The sequence below is a fragment of the Symsagittifera roscoffensis genome, chromosome 9, assembly GCF_963678635.1.
Source record: "Symsagittifera roscoffensis chromosome 9, txSymRosc1.1, whole genome shotgun sequence".
NCBI lineage: Eukaryota > Metazoa > Xenacoelomorpha > Acoela > Convolutidae > Symsagittifera > Symsagittifera roscoffensis.
In genome coordinates, this window is record NC_087070.1 from 45,764,529 (window position 1) to 45,787,165 (window position 22,637).

Genomic DNA, 22,637 nt, shown 5'->3' on the forward strand with positions numbered 1-22,637 from the left:
GTTTTTATTTCTTTGTTGAAACGCAGCATTATGTGTGTCTTGATGTTTAGAGAATGTTTTCACATATATCTTTTTAAAACTAGAAAAACTAAAATAACCCTACAAAAATCACATAAAAAGCATTTTAACACTTTGTACAAAAAAGGTAGCATAAAACTTCTGAGAAAAACAGAGCAAAAGAAATACTCTGTTTTCATTTCATTAACAACTCTTTTAATTCACTGCAAATTTCCGCACAGAAGAGGTGGATCTTCGTACCACTTGCGAAACTACGCACACATGTCATTGCAAGATGACAGAAAAAATATAGCCAACAGAAAGTTGGAAAAGTGCCAATAAACGCAACCCTGCATGTTCGAAAATTGACATTTCTTTGAGCTCATTGACAATTTTCCAACTTGCGAATATCAGAGATGAGCAAAGATGGCCTTAAATCTCGTGAATTTTAATAACAACTTCTAATAGACAATTTTTTGATAAAATTATTCCAATTTGAGAAAACTGAATAAAAAAGTAATGCTGAATAATCTGAAAAACAAATCAAAATTTGCAGCCGATCACGTTTTTCAGGACTTTAACTTTTCATAATAGCCTAACTTTTAGCAAATGAATGTGGAAAAATTCAAAAGTGCAGATTTATCTAAAAGCATTCATAAATGCATTAATATGTATTTCTTTGGTTATTGGAGCTTCTTTAGTTATTGGAGCATTGTAAGCCTTTTTCTGGATCAAAAACAAAGAAATCACCAAAACCTATACGATAGTCTTCACTATGTTCATTGATTCTTCAAAAAAACGGTCGTCGAAATTTTTTTTTTAAATGTCGAGAAAAAAGAAAAAAAAACTTAACTTTATAATTCTTCTTCGTAATTAGTATTCAGAAAAAATTTGCAGGCGGCAATCAAAGCAAAAAAACTTGGGTAAACTCTCGCTGAACCGAAAACAAAATTGTTGTCATGAAAAACTTAGAGCTTTCAAGTTCTAAAATTGTAAGATTCTTAATTTTTTGCGTGTTTCCGGAGGGGGGTGTAAACATAAGATTTTCCTTAGAACGGACAGCAAGCTGATAAAACATAAGCCGAAACCATTTAGGATATACAGAGTTAGCAATTTTACAAATCAAAAACACTTGCAACAACAATGAATATTGCTTACAGCCCAAGAATATTCCATGATGCGTCAACTAAGTCGATGAACAATAGACTGACAAGTTTATTGAATGGGAAAATTTTCAGTTTAAAAAAATACCAGACCATGGACGGATTTGAAGCTAGAACCTTTGCCGTCCCAGGCGTAGCCATTAGTTATAGGCCAAGTGTGCTGGATGGAGCCAAAGAGTACTAATATAACCTCTTAAGTATACCATATAAGCGGTATCTCCAAGAGTTTAATTTGAACTTTCAAGAATCTGAGCCTGTCAGCTGTTAAAGCAGTTGTTACCCCCGAAAAAAAGTCAAAACTACGATTTGACAAGGCTCGCCAATCGCAAGTGTAAAACTGAGCTTCAATTTTTTTGTTGTTACCATTCTGGCTTTAGCCAAACCACCAAAGCCGCAACCATAAAGATTACAAATGAAACCAGGACCCCACCCTCCCAATGCTACCGTTTCTAATTTCATTCGTACCAGTTTGTTTTATTTTTGTTGGATTTCTAATCAGAAGAAAACAATAACCAATTTGAGTTTCAATTTAACCAGCTTTCTAATCAAATTTACCATCATCGTCAGTTTTCCAATTATAATCGTCATTACTCGAATCGGCAAAACTGAAACTATCGTTATTATCTTCCTTCAACCTATATCGCTTGTGTGGCTTCAAGGTTTCCTTATCATGACCGGTAAGTGCAAATTTCCCTGTAAACCCACTTTGAGCCCCGTCCGCTCTTCGATATTTCAACTTGTAGCCTTCATTATATGGTTCTACATTGACGTTCGCATACGGATTATTCTCGTATCTATTTTTTCTCGGTGGTTGAAAGTAATTCGTCCTTGGGTGGCTTACATTTGAAAAACTTTGATTTGGATATTTCTTCGAGTTCTGATATCTGCTATTAGTGGTGTACCCATCGAAGTTAGAAGGTTCCCTGTCATAACTATTGAGTGTCCCATTTTCTCGATCAGTAGTGTAAATGGATTCAGAATCAGAATGAGTCTCACCTTTTCGCCATTTTCCTCGATTTTTACTGGGGTTGTAGTTAAAATTGCGATATCCAATATTAGATCTTGAATTGTTTTCATCATGACCGCCAAATTGGGTTCGTTTTTGTTTCCGGTAATCATCGTTATTTGGCCGATAATCGTTTCCCCATTGGTACCTACTTGCACTCGAACCGCTATATTTTTGATTATGTTCGTTTCGATTAATTAACTGGTTATTATAACCGATAGACAAACCTTTCGCCGAATCTTCAGTTCTCGGTACTAAAGACTTGCCTATCATTGAAATCACCGAGGCTATCATTGAATACCCAAACTCAGTAAATTTGAAGTCATTACCACGTTCGAAAAATAAGGATTGACAAATTGTACCTTTTACACTAAAAGCCGAATTCAAAGAGTAGTGCACTATTTTTGACTTGGACACAACGGGATTTTCAGCACAGAATTCTGAAATTATATCGATGACTTTCTGGCTGTCCTCTAAAACTTGCTCTGGGTCTTGGCCAATAAAGTTCTCGAAGCATTTTGGCACAATCGGACTCAAAATTACCACATACTTTGGTTCAAACTTCTCAACGATATTTTCAATCAAGGCTTGTAAATGCTTTCTTTGAGTTTCCTCGTTGACTCTTAAAATACCTCCTGGAAAAATCTGCAGCGCCAGGTAAACAGTTTCAAGAGTCAAATAGAGGTCACATTTATCAACAGCAGTTGCTAATGTGGCGTAATCTCGAGCGTATAAGTTCTGCTCGTTACATTGGTACACCCACCCTTTCAAGAAGAAGTTTGACTTCGGCGCCGCAAAGTTGGAAATGAGCAGACTCCTGGTTCTTTGAGTGTTGATACCCGTAATCTCTGGAACTTCTCCATCGCAGACAAGCCAGGATTGGTCATCATTAAACCCTATCCTTTTCGGTGCATGAATTTCTCTATCGTTTTCGATGTTTTCAAATGGCTCATTTATACTATCTCTTTGATCACGTTGCTCCGAAAACTTACCCGATTCCGAGTCTCCGCTAACTTCTGTGTCTCGATGATGCTTCAGATTAGATTCATTCGTCTCTCTGTCCATTTGGAAGATGCGATCAAACATAGACTCGTCGTTTATTGGCCGCTGCCATGAGCTCTCATTGGAGACGTTTCTCCGCGACATTTCAGAATTTGGATCTAAATAAATAATTTTCCAAATCAACGAAGAAGCCAACTCAATGACCCTTTTTGCAATTTTGTTTTCATATTAATCACGCGGTGGTTATGCGTAATCGAAAGGCCACATACTCGGATAGATAGCCTAATTCTTCCAACGGGACACAAAATAGCCTCAAAACTGGGATGGCTTTTTCGCATCAAAAACTGAAATTTTTTAAGTTCTCTTGTCACGCAATTTTGTGACTAATTAGGGAAACGGGAGAGGTCAGTTGGTTACCTTAGAAAAAAAAACTTGGTTTCAAACAAAAATTAACATGACTGATAAGGTTTTGATATCCTAACAGCTTTTTTTAGTTACATTCCTTTTTGAATTACGGTTACCTCCCACTTCGTACTGAAAATTCTTAAACCCAGCCATCAGACGGTTGAAAAAGAACGCAAAACATAATAATAATAATAATATTTAATTCAGTTGATGATTATTACAATACAATATGTATATTTACAATCATCAACAAGGATTGTCTAAAAAGCCTACGGCTTATCTAGTAGACAACCTTAAGCTCAAACATCAATGACAATACAGCTGTTTATGAACTTCCTTATTATCAAGCAGATAATTATCAAAAACATCGTGTATAAAAATCTTGAGTTGATGTCTCTGCAAACTTGTCACATCTTCATTCAATAAACCAGATGCAGTTATATAATTATGAATAATGGTTCTTCTAACATTTATGGAATTTTGAAAACATTTCGTTCTTTGTATTTTACTATTAACTTTTCCAGAAGCAACTCTCCTAGTGAAGTACGCCACGTTATTAGTCGTGGTACTATCACAAACATTATTGTAGCAAATATCTTTAAACAGTTCGTAAACGTGAAGATCAAACACCGTTTCAATTTTATGCAGTCTGTACTTTTCAACTGTGCTCTCTCTATAATCAATTCTAAAAATAGCACGTATTATTCTCTTCTGTATTACTAAAATTTTATTTAGATCTGTTAAGTTTGCACAGCCATAAACCAATACGCCATATTGAAGAACAGGTTTGATGTAGGATCTGTATATCAGTAGAAGCATTGGAATATTAAATAATTTTCTGGAACGATATATTACTCCACACAGTTTAGACAATTTCTTAATAACATGTTCAATATGCATCTTGAAGTCTAACTTTGAATCAATGTAGATACCCAAATACTTCGTGCAATCAACCATTTTTATGCATTCACCTTTTATATCAAGACCAATTTCTCCATTTTTCTTGCTGAAATTGAGCAGAACAGTTTTATCAGTATTCAGTGAAAGTTTATTGCAACATAAGTAATTGTAAACTTTGTCAAATTCGGTTCTTAATTTCTTTCCAGAATTCTTACCAGAAGTCATGATGGATGTATCATCTGCAAAAAGTGTAGTATCTAAACTAGTGCTATCAGGTAAATCATTTATGTAAATCAAAAACAGAAGCGGACCTAGAACAGATCCTTGTGGAACTCCCGTTGAAACATTTTCAAGCGTCGATCTATTATTTCCAATTTCAACATACTGCTTTCTATTAGTCAAGTAGGCTCTAATCAAATTGTTACTTTTACCCCTGATCCCATAATGATCCAATTTTTGCATCAAAATTTTGTGATCAATCGTGTCAAAAGCTTTCTTGAGATCCAAAAACAAAGCAATTGCATCCGCTCTTTTATTAGTAGCATCTCTTACAAATTCGGTCAGCCTCGCAACAGCCTGAATCGTAGATCGCTTAGATCGAAAACCATATTGGTTCATGTTTAAAATAGAAAATTTCTCAAAAAAATTTATGAACCTCGAATGTATAAGTTTCTCAACGACTTTGCTCAGGCAAGACAACAGCGAAATTGGTCTGTAATTACTAGGATCTGTTTTATCTCCATCTTTGAACATAGGGACCACTTTGGCAATTTTCAGTAAGTCTGGGAAAACATCAAGGTGAATGCATTCGTTAAAAATATCGGATATTAATGGTGCAATTACCACTCCTAACTGCCTGATGATTTCATTGCAAATATCATCAGGTCCACATGAGAACTTACTTTTAAGGCTATTGATAACATCTAGAACTTCTCTGTGGTTAGTTTCAAACATTACCATTGATTTCACTTGTTTTGGCGATCTACATATCGGTACTGATGAGTAAGGTATTTGCGATGCAATTTTCGACCCAATGTTACAGAAAAAAGTATTCAATTTCTTCGCATCAATATGTGTCGTTGTGTTATTCCCGGTCTTTCCTATTCCTACATTTTTAAAAATCTTAAATAAATCTTTACTGTTAGTCACCTTTTCCACTTTTTTAGTATAAAAGTTCCGTTTCTCTAATCGCAGCAAGGCGTTTACTTTATTGCGAATGATTTTATAATTGACATGCGTTTCAGTCGACCAGCAGGCCTGTAGTTGGCGAAGAAGTCTATCTCGTTTAAAAATTAGTTTTCTAATTTCTGGAGTTATCCATTGTGATTTCACTTTTCGTTTTTTACCATATACTTTTAATGGAGCGAATACATCTAGGCAATCGATAATTGTTTTAATCAGAAACTCAACTTTTTCATCACATGTTCCTTCCGGTACATTTTTTAACAGGTAGTTCACATCTGCTAAAAACAATATTTTTTCGGTTGATTTTTTTAGAAAAGACAGATTACGAAAAGTCAAGTTATCATCTATGTTTGACACCACGTTAATATCGGCGAAGATAATATTGTGATCACTAATACCAGAAATTACATTATGTGTTGCAACAGGAAAATTTGAAATTATATGATCAATGCAAGTACTACTACGGTTAGTAACGCGCGTTGCTTCGTTGGCGTTATTTATAACAAAATTGTAACTTTTACTTAAATTTTTCAACCCTTTTGAGCAACTATTTTCAACCAGTGTATCAATATTAGAATCCCCAACGAACATTGTTTTTGAATTTACCATCGTTTCAAAGTTGCGTTCCAGAAAACTATAAAAATGATCGATATTTATATTGGGCGGACGATAAAATACGCAAATGTTTGTTGAAGATAGAGATCCTTTTTTAAGTCTAATACACAATGCCTCAATCCCATTTTCGCAAACAATATTTTCATTTATAATAAAGTCAATGCCAGTCTTAACATAAAAAGCAACACCCCCTCCCCTTTTATTGGTTCTACATCTAGAAACTATCGGTTGAAATCCCGGAATATTGTACATTGCCAATGGGTCTGTTTCAGTTAGCCAAGTTTCCGAAAGGCAGATAATCGATAGGTTTTCGTTATAAGTTTCAATAAATCCCACTAAATTGTCAAAATTGCATCGCAAGGATCTTATATTTAGAAAAAGAAGTGTTTTATCAGCTGGCAAAGTCATCGATTAGATTTTTTTAAAATGCTAAGTATCAGTAGGTTCGATCTCACCCGCGTCCTCCTGCTCTATCACATTGACCGGCGCTTTTGCCATTTTTCCAGGTGGTGAGCTTACCACTGCGATTACATTTTCAATTAGACCACACAATTTGTCAGTTTATCTTCCATATCAACGTTCTCTCGTTGCCTCTTCTCCCCTCTAGGTTTTCCATACAATGCATATTTGTTTTTCGCAGTACCATGTTTCATTTGGAATAACTCATTTCTGGAATAAGAAGACTCGTCGATTATCTGTGTATTTCCCTGAATTCCTGTATCCATTTTGTTACCATCTAATTCTTCCGAAAATCCGCTGGCAACTTTGTCAATCTCACCGCGACTGTTAACTGGAACCCATTTATTATTTATTCTGAGAAGTGGTTGACAATTGTTTGTTTTAAATTTCAAACCTTTCTCTTTTGCATAATTCACTGTATCTCGGTCAATTTCGGATCCACGCCGGATTTCACGCCAAGAAATGTCAAACATGATCGTGATAAATATCGTTCAGAGCAAAGTACACGGTTTTGAATAATTACATTGTCTTTGCGCAGTTGAGAATTTTCATACTTGAGATGCCCGATAGTATTGTCCAATGTCTCCATTCGGTGAATAAAGCTTTCGAATAATCCTTTCACTTCTTCTGGGTTTGATAAATTGGCATTCTCTAGGTGTGCACGCAATAATGCCATTTCTGCCATGTGAATACAGCGATGTGATGTCGTAAGAGAACGCGAAGCAAATCGTACTAATCTTAGTTCATTTCGTCTGAAACTATTTAATAAGTTTATCACAACAATTAGGCTAACAACAAAACAACACTGACTAGTTTTTTGAAAAACTTCAACTTCCGAAGAAAAAATAGATGGCCTTGAAGCTCTTTGAATTTCTAGAACACATTATGATTATCACTGTTTTGATAAAATCACCCAATATGACAAAACTGGATCAATATGTTGATTTTTTATTTGGCGGGGAAATCTGATTAAAAAAAATCATGTTCAAAATAATAAGTCGATCACGTTTTTCGTGATCTTTACATTTCCTTTTAACAATAGAAATAAACTACACTTGAAATGAAAAGAATTCAACAGTCAAATCGCGAAAAAAAAATCATCATGACCTATATAAAAGCCAAAAAATCTCTAATATTCTTTAAAAAACCTCTAAAAACTCTATATCTAGAAAAGATCTCGACTCTAAAAAATCTATACGGAAGAAAACCATTCAAGTTTGAGTTTTTGATTAGAAGATCAGCGACCATTATAATTTTTGGACTCAAATAAAAAATGACAAACATTTCAGAGAACGCAAAAATCATATTATTTTGTCTGCTTATGAAACTTGACTCAATAATTTAGCTTGAATAAGCTGACCCCACTTAACCTTTTAAAACTAAAAATTATTTTGGACTAAATGACTGCTTACCGACTCCTCATAATTTTAGATGTTAAATTAACCCACGCCCTCCTCGCCATTAAATGAACTCAGGGGTATTCGGACATTTAGATCGACCAGCTTTAGAGACCAGCTTTGCATGACAAAAAAATAAACGCCGACAATTTAGCCAGTTGGTTCAGTTCGCAATAAGTTATTCCATGTTATCCTATGCAAGCTATTCAAGCATTGATACCTAGAGTTATGTCAACTCATTTCACAAAGCGTATCGGTAAGTTTTCCTTAAGCAAGCTAGATAAGCTAAAAACAAATTTCCATTCTCTTATCAATTAAAGGATTAAAGGTAGTCGGCGCCAATTCAAAACACTGCAATTCTTGTTATCATTGGTTGCATAATAAATTGTCTCAGGAAAACACCTAATCATTATTTAAAATGAGAGGTCTTATTGATCTGTACAAGCTAAGAGCAGTCACGGCTACAATAGTTTGGCCATGTTCAACGAAGAGAAAATGACCATGCGCTAAAATTAAAAGACCATGATTCAGTCCTAGGAAAGAGACCAACAGATCGACTGTAACAACCTCACTTTGCCTCGTTCCTTTTATAGATGATTCATAAGTCTAACTGCACTTTGATCTAGCAGTATCTTCATGTATGGATGCAATGGCTTGACAGTGTCTTCAACCTTTCCTCAGCTTGACTCAGAGAATAAATTTAGGTCAGTATAGAGCTTTTTTATTTTCACTCCCGACTGTTTTGTATCTCTCTAAAAATCTCTCTCCGTCTCATTTGTTCAAATTATTTACATTAAATAAACAATAATTCCTTCGGTCTCATAACTTTAATAACTTAAATTAAGCAACTAAATATAGCATGAAATGATCATTGCAAATATCATGACTATTAATGACACCCCTTAAGGGGTGTCACATTACCGCTCTTTATATAAATTTTCCGGGTTGATTGAAATTAGCACTGAGATAAGAATTTTAATTTTATAAACTAGGTTTAATGCAAATTTAGGTGAAACTTTAGTCTACTTCGTATAGCTGCAATTTTTTACAGTCGAGTAAGCTATAAAATAATTCTATAAAGTTCACTTCTATAAAATAATAAATCTCATTCACCAGATAGGTTTTTCAAACTGAAAATACCACAAGGTTTATCAAATTGTTATGCACCAAATATACACTAATTTAGAGTTAAACTTTGAGGCAAATGCATTGATTCCGTTATTGAATAATGGTATCAAAATTATATACACAAAATGTGTATTGGATTAATGTTAACATCACAGAGATTAAATGATAACTTCAGGAATGTCGAGCAGTCTTCTGAAGAGTCATCGATTCATTAGATTAACTTAATTAGACCTCGATTTCTGCAAAGGGGGATAGCGCTGCTAGCACTTACTGATTTTGGGTAAAGATAAGCCACCATGATAGTCATTAAAGTCAATGTTAAATGGTTTGATCAATTAAATGATTTAATCAGGTTTCATTAAATGGGGATGAAATGGCGACATGTTCGCATCTCAGTCTTTCCCTTTACGGTTAGACCGTCTGCACGTAGTACTGGCACCAATTTGAATAGAGGGTGGCTGTATACCAAAAATTCCTGATTTCGGAGTCAGTTTGATTCCTTCGTTAATGTTTCTGGAAGTTGTCCTTTTCTCTCCTGTTGCTGATATTTCGCCAAATGATCTCGATCTTAACATTCCCATTCTACTGCTTTCCATTGATTTCGTCTCATCGTTCAATGTCCCGTCTTCCATTTCTCTGCGTTGCTGCCGCACCGAAATAGTTTCGTCAATCACGTCTAGGGCCGCGTACTTGTTTTGCCATTCTTCTCTCGATTCCCTAAGTCTGGCTGTCTTCTCGTCTCTCTCGCGTTCGTCAATAACCATTGCAACTACTGGCTTTATTCGAATATCTCCACGTGTTGTCTTTAAGAATCGTGGAGTGATGTACCTGACTGCTTTGAATCGGTGGAAGAGGTAAGTGCACAAGCATTGAAGCAGTGTACTTCCAATAAAAACAATTACAGTTAGAGTCATTGAAAGTTTTGTCGGTATATAGCTTTCAAGTTTGTCCGTGAATAAAGGTTTTAAGAGTTTCCTTCCGTGAGCAATAGGTTTTGAAATTTCATCCAGCTGTTCCATATTTGTAACAATTGGGCTATCGATAAGCTTCGCCTTTACTTCTTCCAAAAGTTTGATCCCCGCATCTGTCCTTAATTCAAAATATGGTAGTTCGTTTATTTCCAGATATTCCGACATGAGATGCCACAATGGGTCTGACAGTTTGACGTTGATTTGTCTTGCCGGAATTTTATCGCAAACCCCAAGGTCGTGTCTAATCTTGATATTCCGGGAAGCTAATTGCGTCCTGCAATCTAGTGTGATGATGCATATGTTGCATCCTGAGTGTTCTTTGCGAGACCGAGTGTGAACCTCATTCAGGTTGTACTCCCACAAAGAAAAAGATGAAGAAGCTGATGTAATAAGCCAAATGCCATATCCCAAATTCGTGGCCTTTTCTGGCCTAGGGAGTATGACCTTTTCCGTTTCACAGACGGCCCATGGTGTATACCCGGGCTGCTTAGCTCTCGTTATCGCTTTCAAAAATGGCGTTTTGTTTCACTTTTTGGTCATAACCTGGCCTTCAGATTTCGACCTGGAGTCTGAAATTTTTGGTGCCCAAACTTGGTCTAACCAGGTGCAATTGATAGGTGAGGTTCGATAACCTACCTCTGTGGACGCTTTTTCCGAGATATCGTTAATTTTTCAAGAGCTATCGTTTTTCAAAGTCCGCGATTTTTGCGATTTTTCCCAATACTTTGGGCAGTAGAGTTTTTTCCGAGTGCTCTTCTGGTCCTTATATTGGCTCCATTGGCTGTTTTACATTTTTGCACGAGATCAGGGCTCCATTGGAGTGTCATTATACAATAATTTCGAAATTACCGACCATTTTTGCGTTGATTTATTTTGTGAACATTTTCGTCGCCTTTTATTTCATCAACATTCTCCCTCGTTCTTCCTCGATGGTTGATTTGACTACCCGAGGTATCGTCTACGGGGTTCATAGAAACGGTTTCGTACACTCGTATGCACTTGAATACATGTTGTTTGTACTTATTAAAAGAAATTTAAAAAAAATTCAAATTTTTCTGCCGGGGATGACTTGTTACAGGCAAAGGCTTAAATTACCGTGTTTAAGAAAGTTTTATTTTCCCGTTTTTACTCTCATGGGTCGCAGATACTTGGACAGGTTTCGCAGATCCATGGGTTTTTTATATTTTTTCCCCTTTAGGTCGAGAAGGGGGCGACTGATCATCATCATCATTATCATTATCATCATGATGACTGCGTCGTCTTCTTCCGCGGCTGTTCTCACTTCCATCATGGTGGAACGTATCAGGTGGGTTAAGCTAACTGTTATACGTATAGGTACACAGTAATGTCTGTTTTTCGAAATATGTCCGCAATCATTCGATAAACTGTATCGAAGTTAAGTTTGTCGAGTCCACAGCCGAGTTTCGGTAACGCGATCTGTTTAATTCCGTGGTTCTTAACTTGTGTTCTTTGTTGGCATAAGCTGACTGATAGATGATTTAACGTTGGGTACTCAAAAAACTGATTTTTCGGTTTTAAGTTTGTGTAACTATTTGAAATCTGGCATGCTAATCCATTTCTAATTTTGAAATCCCTTGATACACAGTGTGTGATAGCGCCAGGGAACGTGAGTATGTTTCCGTTTACGGTAATAATGTTTTTTGGCGTTTCGATCGAATTTAATGTCGATGGTCCTGGTACATTATCGGGATCTTCGCCGTTCGTTCTGTTGCGTCGGTTTCCTAGTAACGTCTGTTTCGTTCGTTTTACGCTCGCTTTAATCGTATTCCGTCGCGTGGTATACCTGCAGTTTCATTTGCGACATCAATTCTATCTTGACATGTTTTTTTCCTGGCTGCAACATTTTCTCGTGATGTAAACGTAGTTCGCGCTATTTCGTGTCCGTCGAGCGTGCGCATGATGTATCTGCGAACTACCAATGGTGGTGGTGTAATCTTTCTTCGTTGCACTCGTCTACTAAATTGTACTTTATTTGCATGAATTCTATCACGTGCCTCCAAGGCTGCTCGTCTTGGTTGTCTTTCATTTACGGTTGGCACTTGCTCAGGTTCTAGAAAAAAGATCGAGATTAGGCGAATCGGGCTCATTTGTCATATGGTGGGACTGGATCGTGAAAGCGATTATCAAACTGCTCTTCCGTGTTTTCGTTTGCGACGGCCTCTGCTGCCTGTCCTTCAGGTAGCTCTGCTGGTTGTGGGGCCACGATGGGTATCGCTGGCGCTGCAATTGGCAATGGTGCTGGTAGTACCGGTGGTGGAGGTATTGCTGGAGCTGCTAGCACTGGTGGTGGTCCTGGTGATATAGTTAATCGGACTCTAGCTGGCTGCTGAAATGACAATTGAGCTTCCGTTGAAGATGGCTGCACATCTTTCAATGGACTAGGTAAGTATTCATCAAAGAGCTCTGGCTAACTACGGAATTTTCCCAATGAAGGATCTGTTATAAATTCTGCTGGGTTGATGCTCTCCAAATCTGCTGGTGTCTGTTGTGGAACAATTGGATTTAGTCGAAATCAATGAACACATTGAGTGTATGTTGTTCCAGTTTTCCTGATCAAATACTTTGAATTTGCGAGAACTTTTTCTACTCTATAAAGTGGCATCCATACTTGCGCGGCTTTACTTCCAAATTCCGATTGCGTTGTTAATTTTGAATTTAGTAGAAGACAATACGAATGGAGTTTTAGAGATTGTGCTTCTGCTTTGTGGTCATAATATCCTCAGTAGCGTTGGTATGCATCAATGATATTCTGTTTCGTTTCTTTGAATTTCTCAACATTGCATCTTGTACTGAAGTTAAAAAGTCCGATTCTGCTGTAACTGCTTCCAGTGCCTTCGTTGAAAAACGAAGATCCAATTTTTTGATTGGCTCTCTCCCGTGGAAGATTGCGCTAGGGCTACATCCGATTGATGAGTAGTAGGATGTATTATGGATAAATGTTGCCAATATGACATATCTATGCCAATCGGACCATTGTTCGTGTGTTTAGTTTCGAATTTCGTTTAAGTGCTCCATGAGATCGTTCAATAAGTCCAATAGTCTGTGGATGTTTTAATGTTGCATGATTGATCTGGATTTCTAGTAGTGATGTGAATTCGTGCATTAATTTGGATGTATACGTCGTTCCTAAATCCGATAGAATTCGTATAGCTATGCATGAAGAAAATTTTCGTTAACTCCCGTGCGACTGTATCGCCACTCACATTTGTAAGTGGTACTGCGAAAAGATATTTGGAGAAAACATCTATTCCTGTTAGCGCATATTTGTACACTGGCGATCGGAATGGTCCAACTATATCTATTTGCATCATATCGCCTGGGAATGATTGAAATGATGACAGTGGTTGCAAAGGAGAAAATTAGTAGCAGCTTGAAGATTTCCTCAGCTGCAGGCACATAAGACAATTTCTGATGATATGAAGGAAAAATTCTGTGAAACCTGGTAAGGAAAATCGTTTCCGAAACTCTTCTAAAGTTCTTCCCATGCCAATATGTCCTCCGCTTGGCGAAATATGCAAACGGTAAACAACTTCCTGCCACAAGTGCTTTGGTACACAGTACTGGTTGTATTTGACTTCGCCGGTGTTATCAAAAAACTTTCCATAAAGAATGTCGTTGCTTAAAATTAATCGTTGGAGCTGCTTGGCGTGTTTTTACTGTTTGTTATTGGAGTATTTCAGATCGGGTATCGCTTTGTTCAATATCCATTGCTTTACTAATTTAAAGGCTGGATCTTTGTTCTGTTCTTCTCTTAAGTCCAGTGGTTCGCTTCTGTCCGCTATGTCTGAAAGGAAATCTGCAGGGTTTGGGTAATCAATTGAGGATATTATTGGTCGTGTTAACCTCACGAAAGTTCGTGCTTCCAGATCATCTGTATGTTGAGTCGTGGCTTCTTTTGTTAATTTGTTTCAAGAAGGCCTGGAGATTAGAGTTGTTTGCGCAGCTCGTCCGTCATTATAATTGGTTCAGGGAATACTTCTTGAACCTTTTCAATCGAATTGGAAGCGCATATTTGTACACTGGCGATCGGAATGGTCCAACTATATCTATTTGCATCATATCGCCTGGGAATGATTGAAATGATGACAGTGGTTGCAAAGGAGGAGTTTAGTATCAGCTTGAAGAGTTCCTCAGCTGCAGGCACATAAGACAATTTCTGATGACATGAAGGAAAAATTCTGTGAAACCTGGTAAGGAAAATCGTTTCCAAAACTCTTCTAAAGTTCTTCCCATGCCAATATGTCATCCGCTTGGCGAAATATGCAAACGGTAAACAACTTCCTGCCACAAGTGCTTTGGTAGGCAGTACTGGTTGTATTTGACTTCGCCGGGGTTATCAAAAAACTTTCCATAAAGAATGTCGTTGCTTAAAATTAATCGTTGGAGCTGCTTGGCGTATTTTACTGTTTGTTATTGGAGTATTTCAGATCGGGTATCGCGTTGTTCAATATCCATTGCTTTACTAATTTAAAGGCTGGATCTTTGTTCTGTTCTTCTCTTAAGTCCAGTGGTTCGCTTCTGTCCGCTATGTCTGAAAGGAAATCAGCAGGATTTGGGTAATCAATTGAGGATATTTTTGGTCGTGTTAACCTCACAAAAGTTCCTGCTTCCGGATCATCTGTATGTTGAGTCGTGGCTTCTTTTGTTAATTTGTTTCAAGAAGGCCTGGAAACTCGAGTTGTTTGCGCAGCTCGTCCGTCATTATAATTGGTTCAGGGAATACTTCTTGAATATTTTCAATCGAATTTAGCGATGCGTCAGGTACTTTCGCCGTTGAGTCGATATAAATTTCTCGAACTGATATCTTATCTGTCAATCTTAGCGATAGAGAAGCATTCGGGTCTGTCTGCATACGTGATAGAAAATCTGCTGCGTGGTTTACTTTTCCAGGTATATGTGCTATTACAATATTAAATGCTAAGACTCTGTGTAGAAAGTTCCAAACTGACGGTGGTATCGACTTTGATTGAAAAAATTGTGTGAGGCTCCTATTGTCTGTCAGAACAATGACAGGTTTTGATGCTCCCCAGATGAAATGAGCGAAGTGATCTGATGCAAAATACAAGGCTAGGAATTCCTTGTAATATACTGAAAACTTGAGTTGCGGTTCGGTGAAAAGTCGTGATCCGAAAAAAACTGGTGCATACGTTTTTGTTCTGCCTTTGTTCTCAGTTTTAACATAATCCTCAACCATGAGAACAAATCCTGTACCATGGTAACTTGCGTCTGGTTTTGGCAGTCTGAGTGTTACTGTTGTTGCTTGTAAGGATTATGTTTCAGAACATCATGGGCCTTGTGATGTTCATCGGTGATTCTGAATTCTATATATTTTTTCAACATTGTAAAATGGCAGGAGTTTTTCTCCAAGACTCGGCATATAAATCCTATAGAACTGTACGAATCCTATTAGTCTCTTGACCTGTTTAATAGTCTATGGCATTCGAAAGTTACGCAGAAATATTTCAATTTTCGCTTTCTCTGGCGAAACTCCTGCTGTTGTTACTATATTTCCTAAGAATTTCATTTTGTCCGTGCCTATTTCACATTTTCCTGGTGATAGTTTTAATCCTGATTTTTTGACACATTCAAAATTTTTTTGACAAGGTCGGTATTAGTTCATCAAATGAGTACACTGCACTTCCTATATCATCCATGAATTGTGTACACATATCCGCTGCCAAGCATGGATCTAAGTAATGACGGATGAAAGAACTAAAACCTGTTATCGATTTGTTTAGACCTTGAGCTAGACATTTTTATGCATAAGTTCGAGATGAAAAGTTAAATGCCAAAAGTTAACTGATACGTCATCCGCCATTTGCACACAATGGTACGCCTGTGAGCAATCAAGTTTTGTAATCAGTTTCTTTTCGGCGAAGTGATTTGAGGCTTCTGTCATTGATTTGATATTGGAAAATTCGTAATTAAATAGTCATTTTTGAGCGAATGGTTGATTCTTCTTAAATCAATGAGCTTACGAAATTAGCCTGATGGTTTTCGGTGAGCAAATAGCGGGCTACTATTCTTTGACTGTGATAACGTTGTTATTAGACCAAAGTAATGCATTGGAGCCAATTCGATTGTTAATTCTTTCCTCAGATGAATTGGTGTTGGTGGACCTTCGGTATACAGAGGTCGTTGATGCTCCGGTGTAAAATTGATTTGTAACTCGAGTTATATCCGACATCGAATCGGTGTTTAGCAAATATATCGGAGTATTCGACGAGTAAACATTCCACTTTTAACCTTTGATCATTTGTCAATATGGAATTTTACCAGTTGAATTGGTGTTAAAATGTCAATCTATCATGGTCATTCGATTTTGGTTCACAGAGTTCAAGACTTCTAAGATGGGTAATTTGATCATAAATTTCCCTTTGAATTGGTGTAAAAAAGCTTGGATTTTCACATGTTTCCGGTGTTGAAAACCAGAATTTTTCATATTCGGGAGCAGATTTGATTGATTTCATGTTACCCAGTTGATTCACTTGAATAAGCTGATTGATTTCATGTTTTAGATTGTCTGGGTTGCTCGCTCATTTTTATTAATGCTAATGTCTATGAGTCAATCGGGACAATTTGTTGCATGTCGGTCAATTTAAGGACTGTGAATGTAGCGATTTTGCTCTTATGCAACAATGTGATCGGGTGATCTGTAATATCAACTGCGGGAATGTACAGTTTACTATCTGATGTTGTCTCATTGATTGAGGACATCAGCGCTACATTTAAATCATCTTCAAACTCGGAGTTGGGGATGACTGTTCTGATAGTACTTTTGATATCTGATTCGGTAAAACATTCCAGAAGTATTGTTTTATTTGGGGGGATAACGTATTTTTTTTGAAAGAATAACGGGTATACGGAGCGTCGGTTTTTTGTGTCGCTTGGAAGTCGCTGTTTTGATTTCGTTGATTTGAACTGTTAAATTCGGAAACTTCAGAAGATTGTATTTCGGACAAATTTGAACGTCGTGTTTTTTGTAGAAACAATTTCAGAGTATCATCGAGTTTGCTGTAGGTAAAACAAGGAAGTTTTCTCTAAAGCTAATTGCTGCAATCCGGAAGGTTATTGTAGCTTCAATTTCTATCGGTACGAATTGTCCTCCTGCCATGCGTACTCGTTTCAGTTTTGATTTTTGGGTTTGGATCCGTTCAAATAAGGCTTTATTGGTGGTAAGATCGTTTAAAGTTTCCTGGGATATTACATTTGCACAGGCTCCAGTATCAATTAGAGCACGTTTAAATGTTTCATGTGCAAATTGCGATTTGACATATGAAAGGGTTCTGTCGGATTCCAGGATAACTGCATATAAATCAAGGATTTCTTGAGGTAACACTTTTTCGTTGGGTTTTCTTTTTTTTTGTTGATTGGGATGAAATTTTTCCTGTTTTGGGTTTGGTTTTTCTATTCTTCTGTTTCTTCTGCGTGTTTTGGCTGCATTTATGTTATGTTCAATTTTGTTTTTATCGTTTATTTCGGTTTCAATTCTTCACTCTTGACTCGGTGGGATTAGACGTTTTTTGGTTGGTGCTGGAATGGGAAAGATTGTCACTTTCCTTGGGGTTTTTGACGCATATGGCATTGACTGGCCATATGATTGGGGTAACCGTATATTTCGCAGAAAACACCCGTCGCTTGGATTACTGGCATATAAGGGGTATTTGGGTTTTGGACTTCAACACTCGGTGATTGTTGGAATTCAGCTTGCTGTGACTGATAGGTATTTGTTTGAGGAAATTGGTAGTTTCGATTAGGGAATGGTTGTTGGTTCCACTGTTGTTGGTTCTGGTTAGCGAGTAGTGGTTGGTTCCAATACTGTTGGTTCGCCTGGTATGCTGGATAAGGGTTTCGGAAGCGTCCTTCTCGTCCTCCAACCGGATCTAAAATTATTTGGTTGAGAATATTATCCTCTGAAAGGTTGCTTTCCTCGGTATGAATGGTTCGGATTTGGCTATCGCTGTTGCGGGAAACCTCTGTTTCCTCGATATCCTTGTTGATAACCACGATTTGTTGATTATTTCCGAACTGATTTTGTTGTTGCTGGCTTGTTGATGGTTGGGCCGATGTTGAAGCTTCCTGGCGATTTCGATCATTCATTTGTGTCTTCATTTCATTTATCTGTTTCCCCGTTGCTTCTTGTGTTGCAGTGAGTTCAGATAGTGCATTGATGAGGTTATCAAACTGCTTCGCTGACTCCATTAAATCCACCTTCCGGATAATCTTCATTTCGACACATATCACGAATTGTCTTTTGCTGTCTGACATATGTACAAAGATCTTGAACTGGTTCGATTGCAGGTCGTTTCATGAGCTTTCCGCGGAGCCATCCTGACATTGACTTGCTGAAAAGTCGAACTTGTTCGTTTCGGTTATCTCTAACTGAATGCAGTCGTTGTTGTCGCAGCGCTGTTTCTCTGGCATGCCTTGCTGCTTCTATTGCGGCATCAGCTGCTGCTGGATCAATTGGGTCGGAAACCGCTATTTCAGGTGTCGGGTAAGCTCTGAGTGCTTTTTTTTCTGTAAACATACGAGAAAATTTTCGGGTGTATCTTTCTTCGCATCGAAATTTAGTCGTTCGAGCTTCAAGACATGGACTTCCTGAAGTTGTGGGTTACTGAAATGGTCGCGTATCGCTGCGAGGCTGTTCGCTGCATTCGCTCGTGTTGAGGCGTCTAGGTTTGATAAAATCGTAGTGCGTCGCCTCGCAAGTGGAGTTGTAAGAAATTCACATGTTGGCCTGCTGGTATCGCTGCAACTCCAATGAATCCATTAACGAGTTGTTCGAACTGCGCGAAATCTTCTGATCCGTTCCGCCGTAAGGTTCAACCGAGACTTGAGCGTGTGCCATTTACAGTTTGATGAATTTCAGTCTGATTTCATGATTTTTAACTGCAAAGAGTAATTAAGGCTATTAAAATGCTCAGATTTATGTTCTGCGAGTGTTATATTGTTTCTGTCTAGGTTAGGGTTTCGCAACGCTGTTTGGTTGTAAATAAGCTTTAGTTTACCGCATTAATGTTCTTCCAATCATAAAAGATATCAAATGAATGATTTCAGACTAAAATTCACTTTAAGTTGAGCGCACACCAATCTAAAGCACAATAGTCAAAATTTATAGCACAGTTGTCTTGATGGTTCGACCTAGAGTTAGAGGAGACGAAAGTTCTCGAGTTTTTCAAAGGTACTAAATGAATGCAGCTTCTTGAATTGCCCAAGACTGTTAGGTTGTAGGATGTAGGATAAGTAGAAACTCTGACTAGACACAGTTGCTGCGCTTGATCTATGTTTCAGCTCGTCTTCAGAAAAACGTCGTTTTGCTGGAGTGACTGAGAAAAGTCACCGTCGAACGCGAACTGTCACCATGTAACAACCTCATTTTGCCTCTTTCCTTTTACAGATGATTCATATGTTTAAATGCACTTTGATCTAGCAGTATCTTCATAAATGGATGCGTGGGCCTGACAGTGTCTTCAACCTTTCCTCAGCTTGACTCAGAGAATGAATTTAGGTCAGTATAGAGCTTTTTTATTTTCACTCCCGACTGTTTTGTATCTCTCTAATAATCTCTCTTCGTCTCATTTGTTCATATTATTTACATTAAGTAAACAATAATTCCTTCGGTCTCATAACTTTAATAACTTAAATTAAGCAACTAAATATAGCATGAAATGATCATTGGAAATATCATGACTATTCATGACACCACCTTATGGGTGACACAAAGACCTAAAAAAAACGTTATCGATTGTCTTAAATGTGACCTGAATTCTTTCATCCTTAATCCCAGTGACTGCCTTGATCGAATGGCATGGAAAAACGTATTATCTTCCATTAAAAAGCTTGAATGCTATTCAAAATGGCCTCATCTGAATGCTGGAATTGGTCAAACTATAGAGATATACTATTGATTACGCACTTTCTGAAAGTTCAACCACGCTACGGACAAAAAACGCATTATTATTAGTAGTAATTGAGCAGTAGGCTAGTTTACATTTGGACAGAAAGGGTAAATGGGCATTTAACAAAATATGTGTTTTAGATTCTGAGGACTACGATATTTGGCACCTTAGAGTTTGCTGAAGGTTTATGAAACTAAGATCATGATGAAAACTCATTGATTTTAAAGCAGTTGTTATCAACGAATCACACTTTGCAGCTTCTTTTTGCTTCCTCGGCGTGAAGAAGAGTAGAAATCTCATATATAGTCTGGATAGTGGTCTTTGTCAACAGTGATGTGTTTCTGAGTTCGATAGCAGTAGAGTGGTGTCATCGTTCACAAAAAAATTTTATTATAAAACGGGGCATAGATAGCCCACTCCAGTTACACAAACGTGTTTAAAAAATTTAGGGTTTGCTTAATTACTATTTGTTCTCTTCAACATGAGTTGATTTCAATCAATGACTGAGGAATACTTTTAGGAGGTCTATGGTGACCAATTGATGGTACATCAAGGTTTGCTACATCTAATCTTATTTAATAAAGAGCGTCAAAAAACAAAAAATAATAGGAAAAAATCAGAAGAGTGGTTGTGTGCCATACTGAATTTTGACATTCAATAAACCAATGTGAAAACAATGATGAACAAATTCAGTGAAAACTATGATCTTCAATAAATTGGTTATTGATCAGTGGGGTGACTTAAGCAAGGTTCATTGTATGTTGATTTTACTTTCGCAAGAAATACTCACTTAGCATAATTCTACCATCAACACCAGGTGGATAAATTTTTGAGTAAAACACTTTGGAATCCCGTTTCCAATAACACCATGGGACGTCGGACAAACTAACAACACGCATTCGAAAGTTATACAAAAATAGGCTCGAAATATGTGTAATATCTATGATATGCGAGAATAGGTTAAGTTTTTACGGAGAGGCGAAGTTGCACTTCGCATACACAATCAAAATTATGGACGATAAAGCTACTGGGAAAACTGAATGAAAAAAACTTTGAGCCTACAAGCCATTTACGACGCATTAGCAGTACCAGTCAATTTGAAAAGAAAGAAATTAATCAATTGCACATGCCTCAATTTATACAGCGGACGCTCTTTAGCAAGTATACCAAAAAGTTGACTAAAAACATCCGACCCTGCCCAATTTCGAACCTTCATACTTTGTTGCTGGTCTCCAACCCTAACTTTACGCTACAGATCCATGATACCTTGAAGCTAAAGTGCCATTTATAATATAATAGTCTGTGTTAATATCCTTAGCATTGGCTATACTTAATTACTGGTTATTGATCAAAATGAACACTTTCAAAATGAACACATTTTGTCGCAACAATATTTGCATCGCAACAATATTTGCGACTAAGGTTGGAAACAAGAGAGTTCATAATATAAAACAAGCTTTGCTTGCGTAAAAACTAGAAGTCATTCACATTCTTCTTGACCTTTGCATTTTTGCTTTTCGATAGTGGAGTTTGACTTCCTTTTAACAACAGAAAAGAACTGAACTTGAAAAGAAATTGAAAAAAAAAATAATTACGACCTATATAGGAGTCTTCACTGCGCTCATTGATTTGTTAAAAAAAATTTCGAACCAAGACTCACCGTGTTGAAAACCCTAGAATCATCATCAACTATTCAAAACGATTTTGCGAATAATCGAAGACACGACAGACGAAAGTACCTGGGCTCGGGGCTGCACTGTACTACATACCATTAAACTTTGTCTCATTTGTGCTTGAGCTTTCGACGGCTGATCTGCTGTCGGCTGAGACTTCATCACCTCCACGTTTCTCACTACCTAATGACGTCATTTGCTTTCTCAGCTCTTTTGCTCTCGACTGCGACAGAAAAGTTGGCGGATAGGACGAATCTAAATTTTTTACAGTCACTAAACATTTGTTTAACAAAGCGATTTACCACTAAACACCGCTTTTCATTATGTTATCTCAAAATACAGAATGAGCAGTTAGTTTGCAAAAATTGCCACCCTTTTGAAGTCAATAGTTAAAGCTTTGAGACATTTCAAAAATTGCCACCCTTTTGAAGTCAATAGTTAAAGCTTTGAGTCAATAGTTAAAGACATTGGTTAATATTTAAAGCTTTGATACATTTCTCTAAATACTGAATTTTCAATATTTTTGGGAAAACTACTTATAACTTGAATATATATAATTAAAATATAACTAAGAAAATCAAAATATAACTTACAAGAGGAGCACTTCTTGCACGATTTTGAACTGAATTGATTCGGAAACCCTTCAACCGGTAGGAAGTTGATTGCGTCTAACTGCCTTAATAAGCTGCGTAGTCCAGTTCGTTTCAGATGCATACCCATATCTGCAAAACGTCCAAATTACATCGTATCGTAATATACAGTTAAAAAACTTTCTTAAGCTTTAACGTAGTCTGCTTTTTATGCTACAATGAA

The 22,637-nt window shown here is 37.2% G+C and overlaps 1 protein-coding gene across 1 annotated transcript; it reads right to left on the reverse strand.

Annotated features, from left to right (window-relative positions):
• Nucleotides 1-1,572: 1,572 nt before the first annotated feature.
• On the reverse strand, nucleotides 1,573-22,542 carry LOC134854040 (uncharacterized). The gene is made up of 3 exons (XM_063870105.1): nucleotides 22,418-22,542; nucleotides 21,921-22,079; nucleotides 1,573-3,326 (listed from the first exon to the last, which is right to left on the reverse strand). The coding sequence occupies exons 1-3, from the start codon at nucleotides 22,536-22,538 to the stop codon at nucleotides 1,702-1,704; spliced, it is 1,905 nt and encodes a 634-aa protein (XP_063726175.1). The 5' UTR covers nucleotides 22,539-22,542; the 3' UTR covers nucleotides 1,573-1,701.
• Between the last annotated feature and the right edge of the window lie 95 nt (nucleotides 22,543-22,637).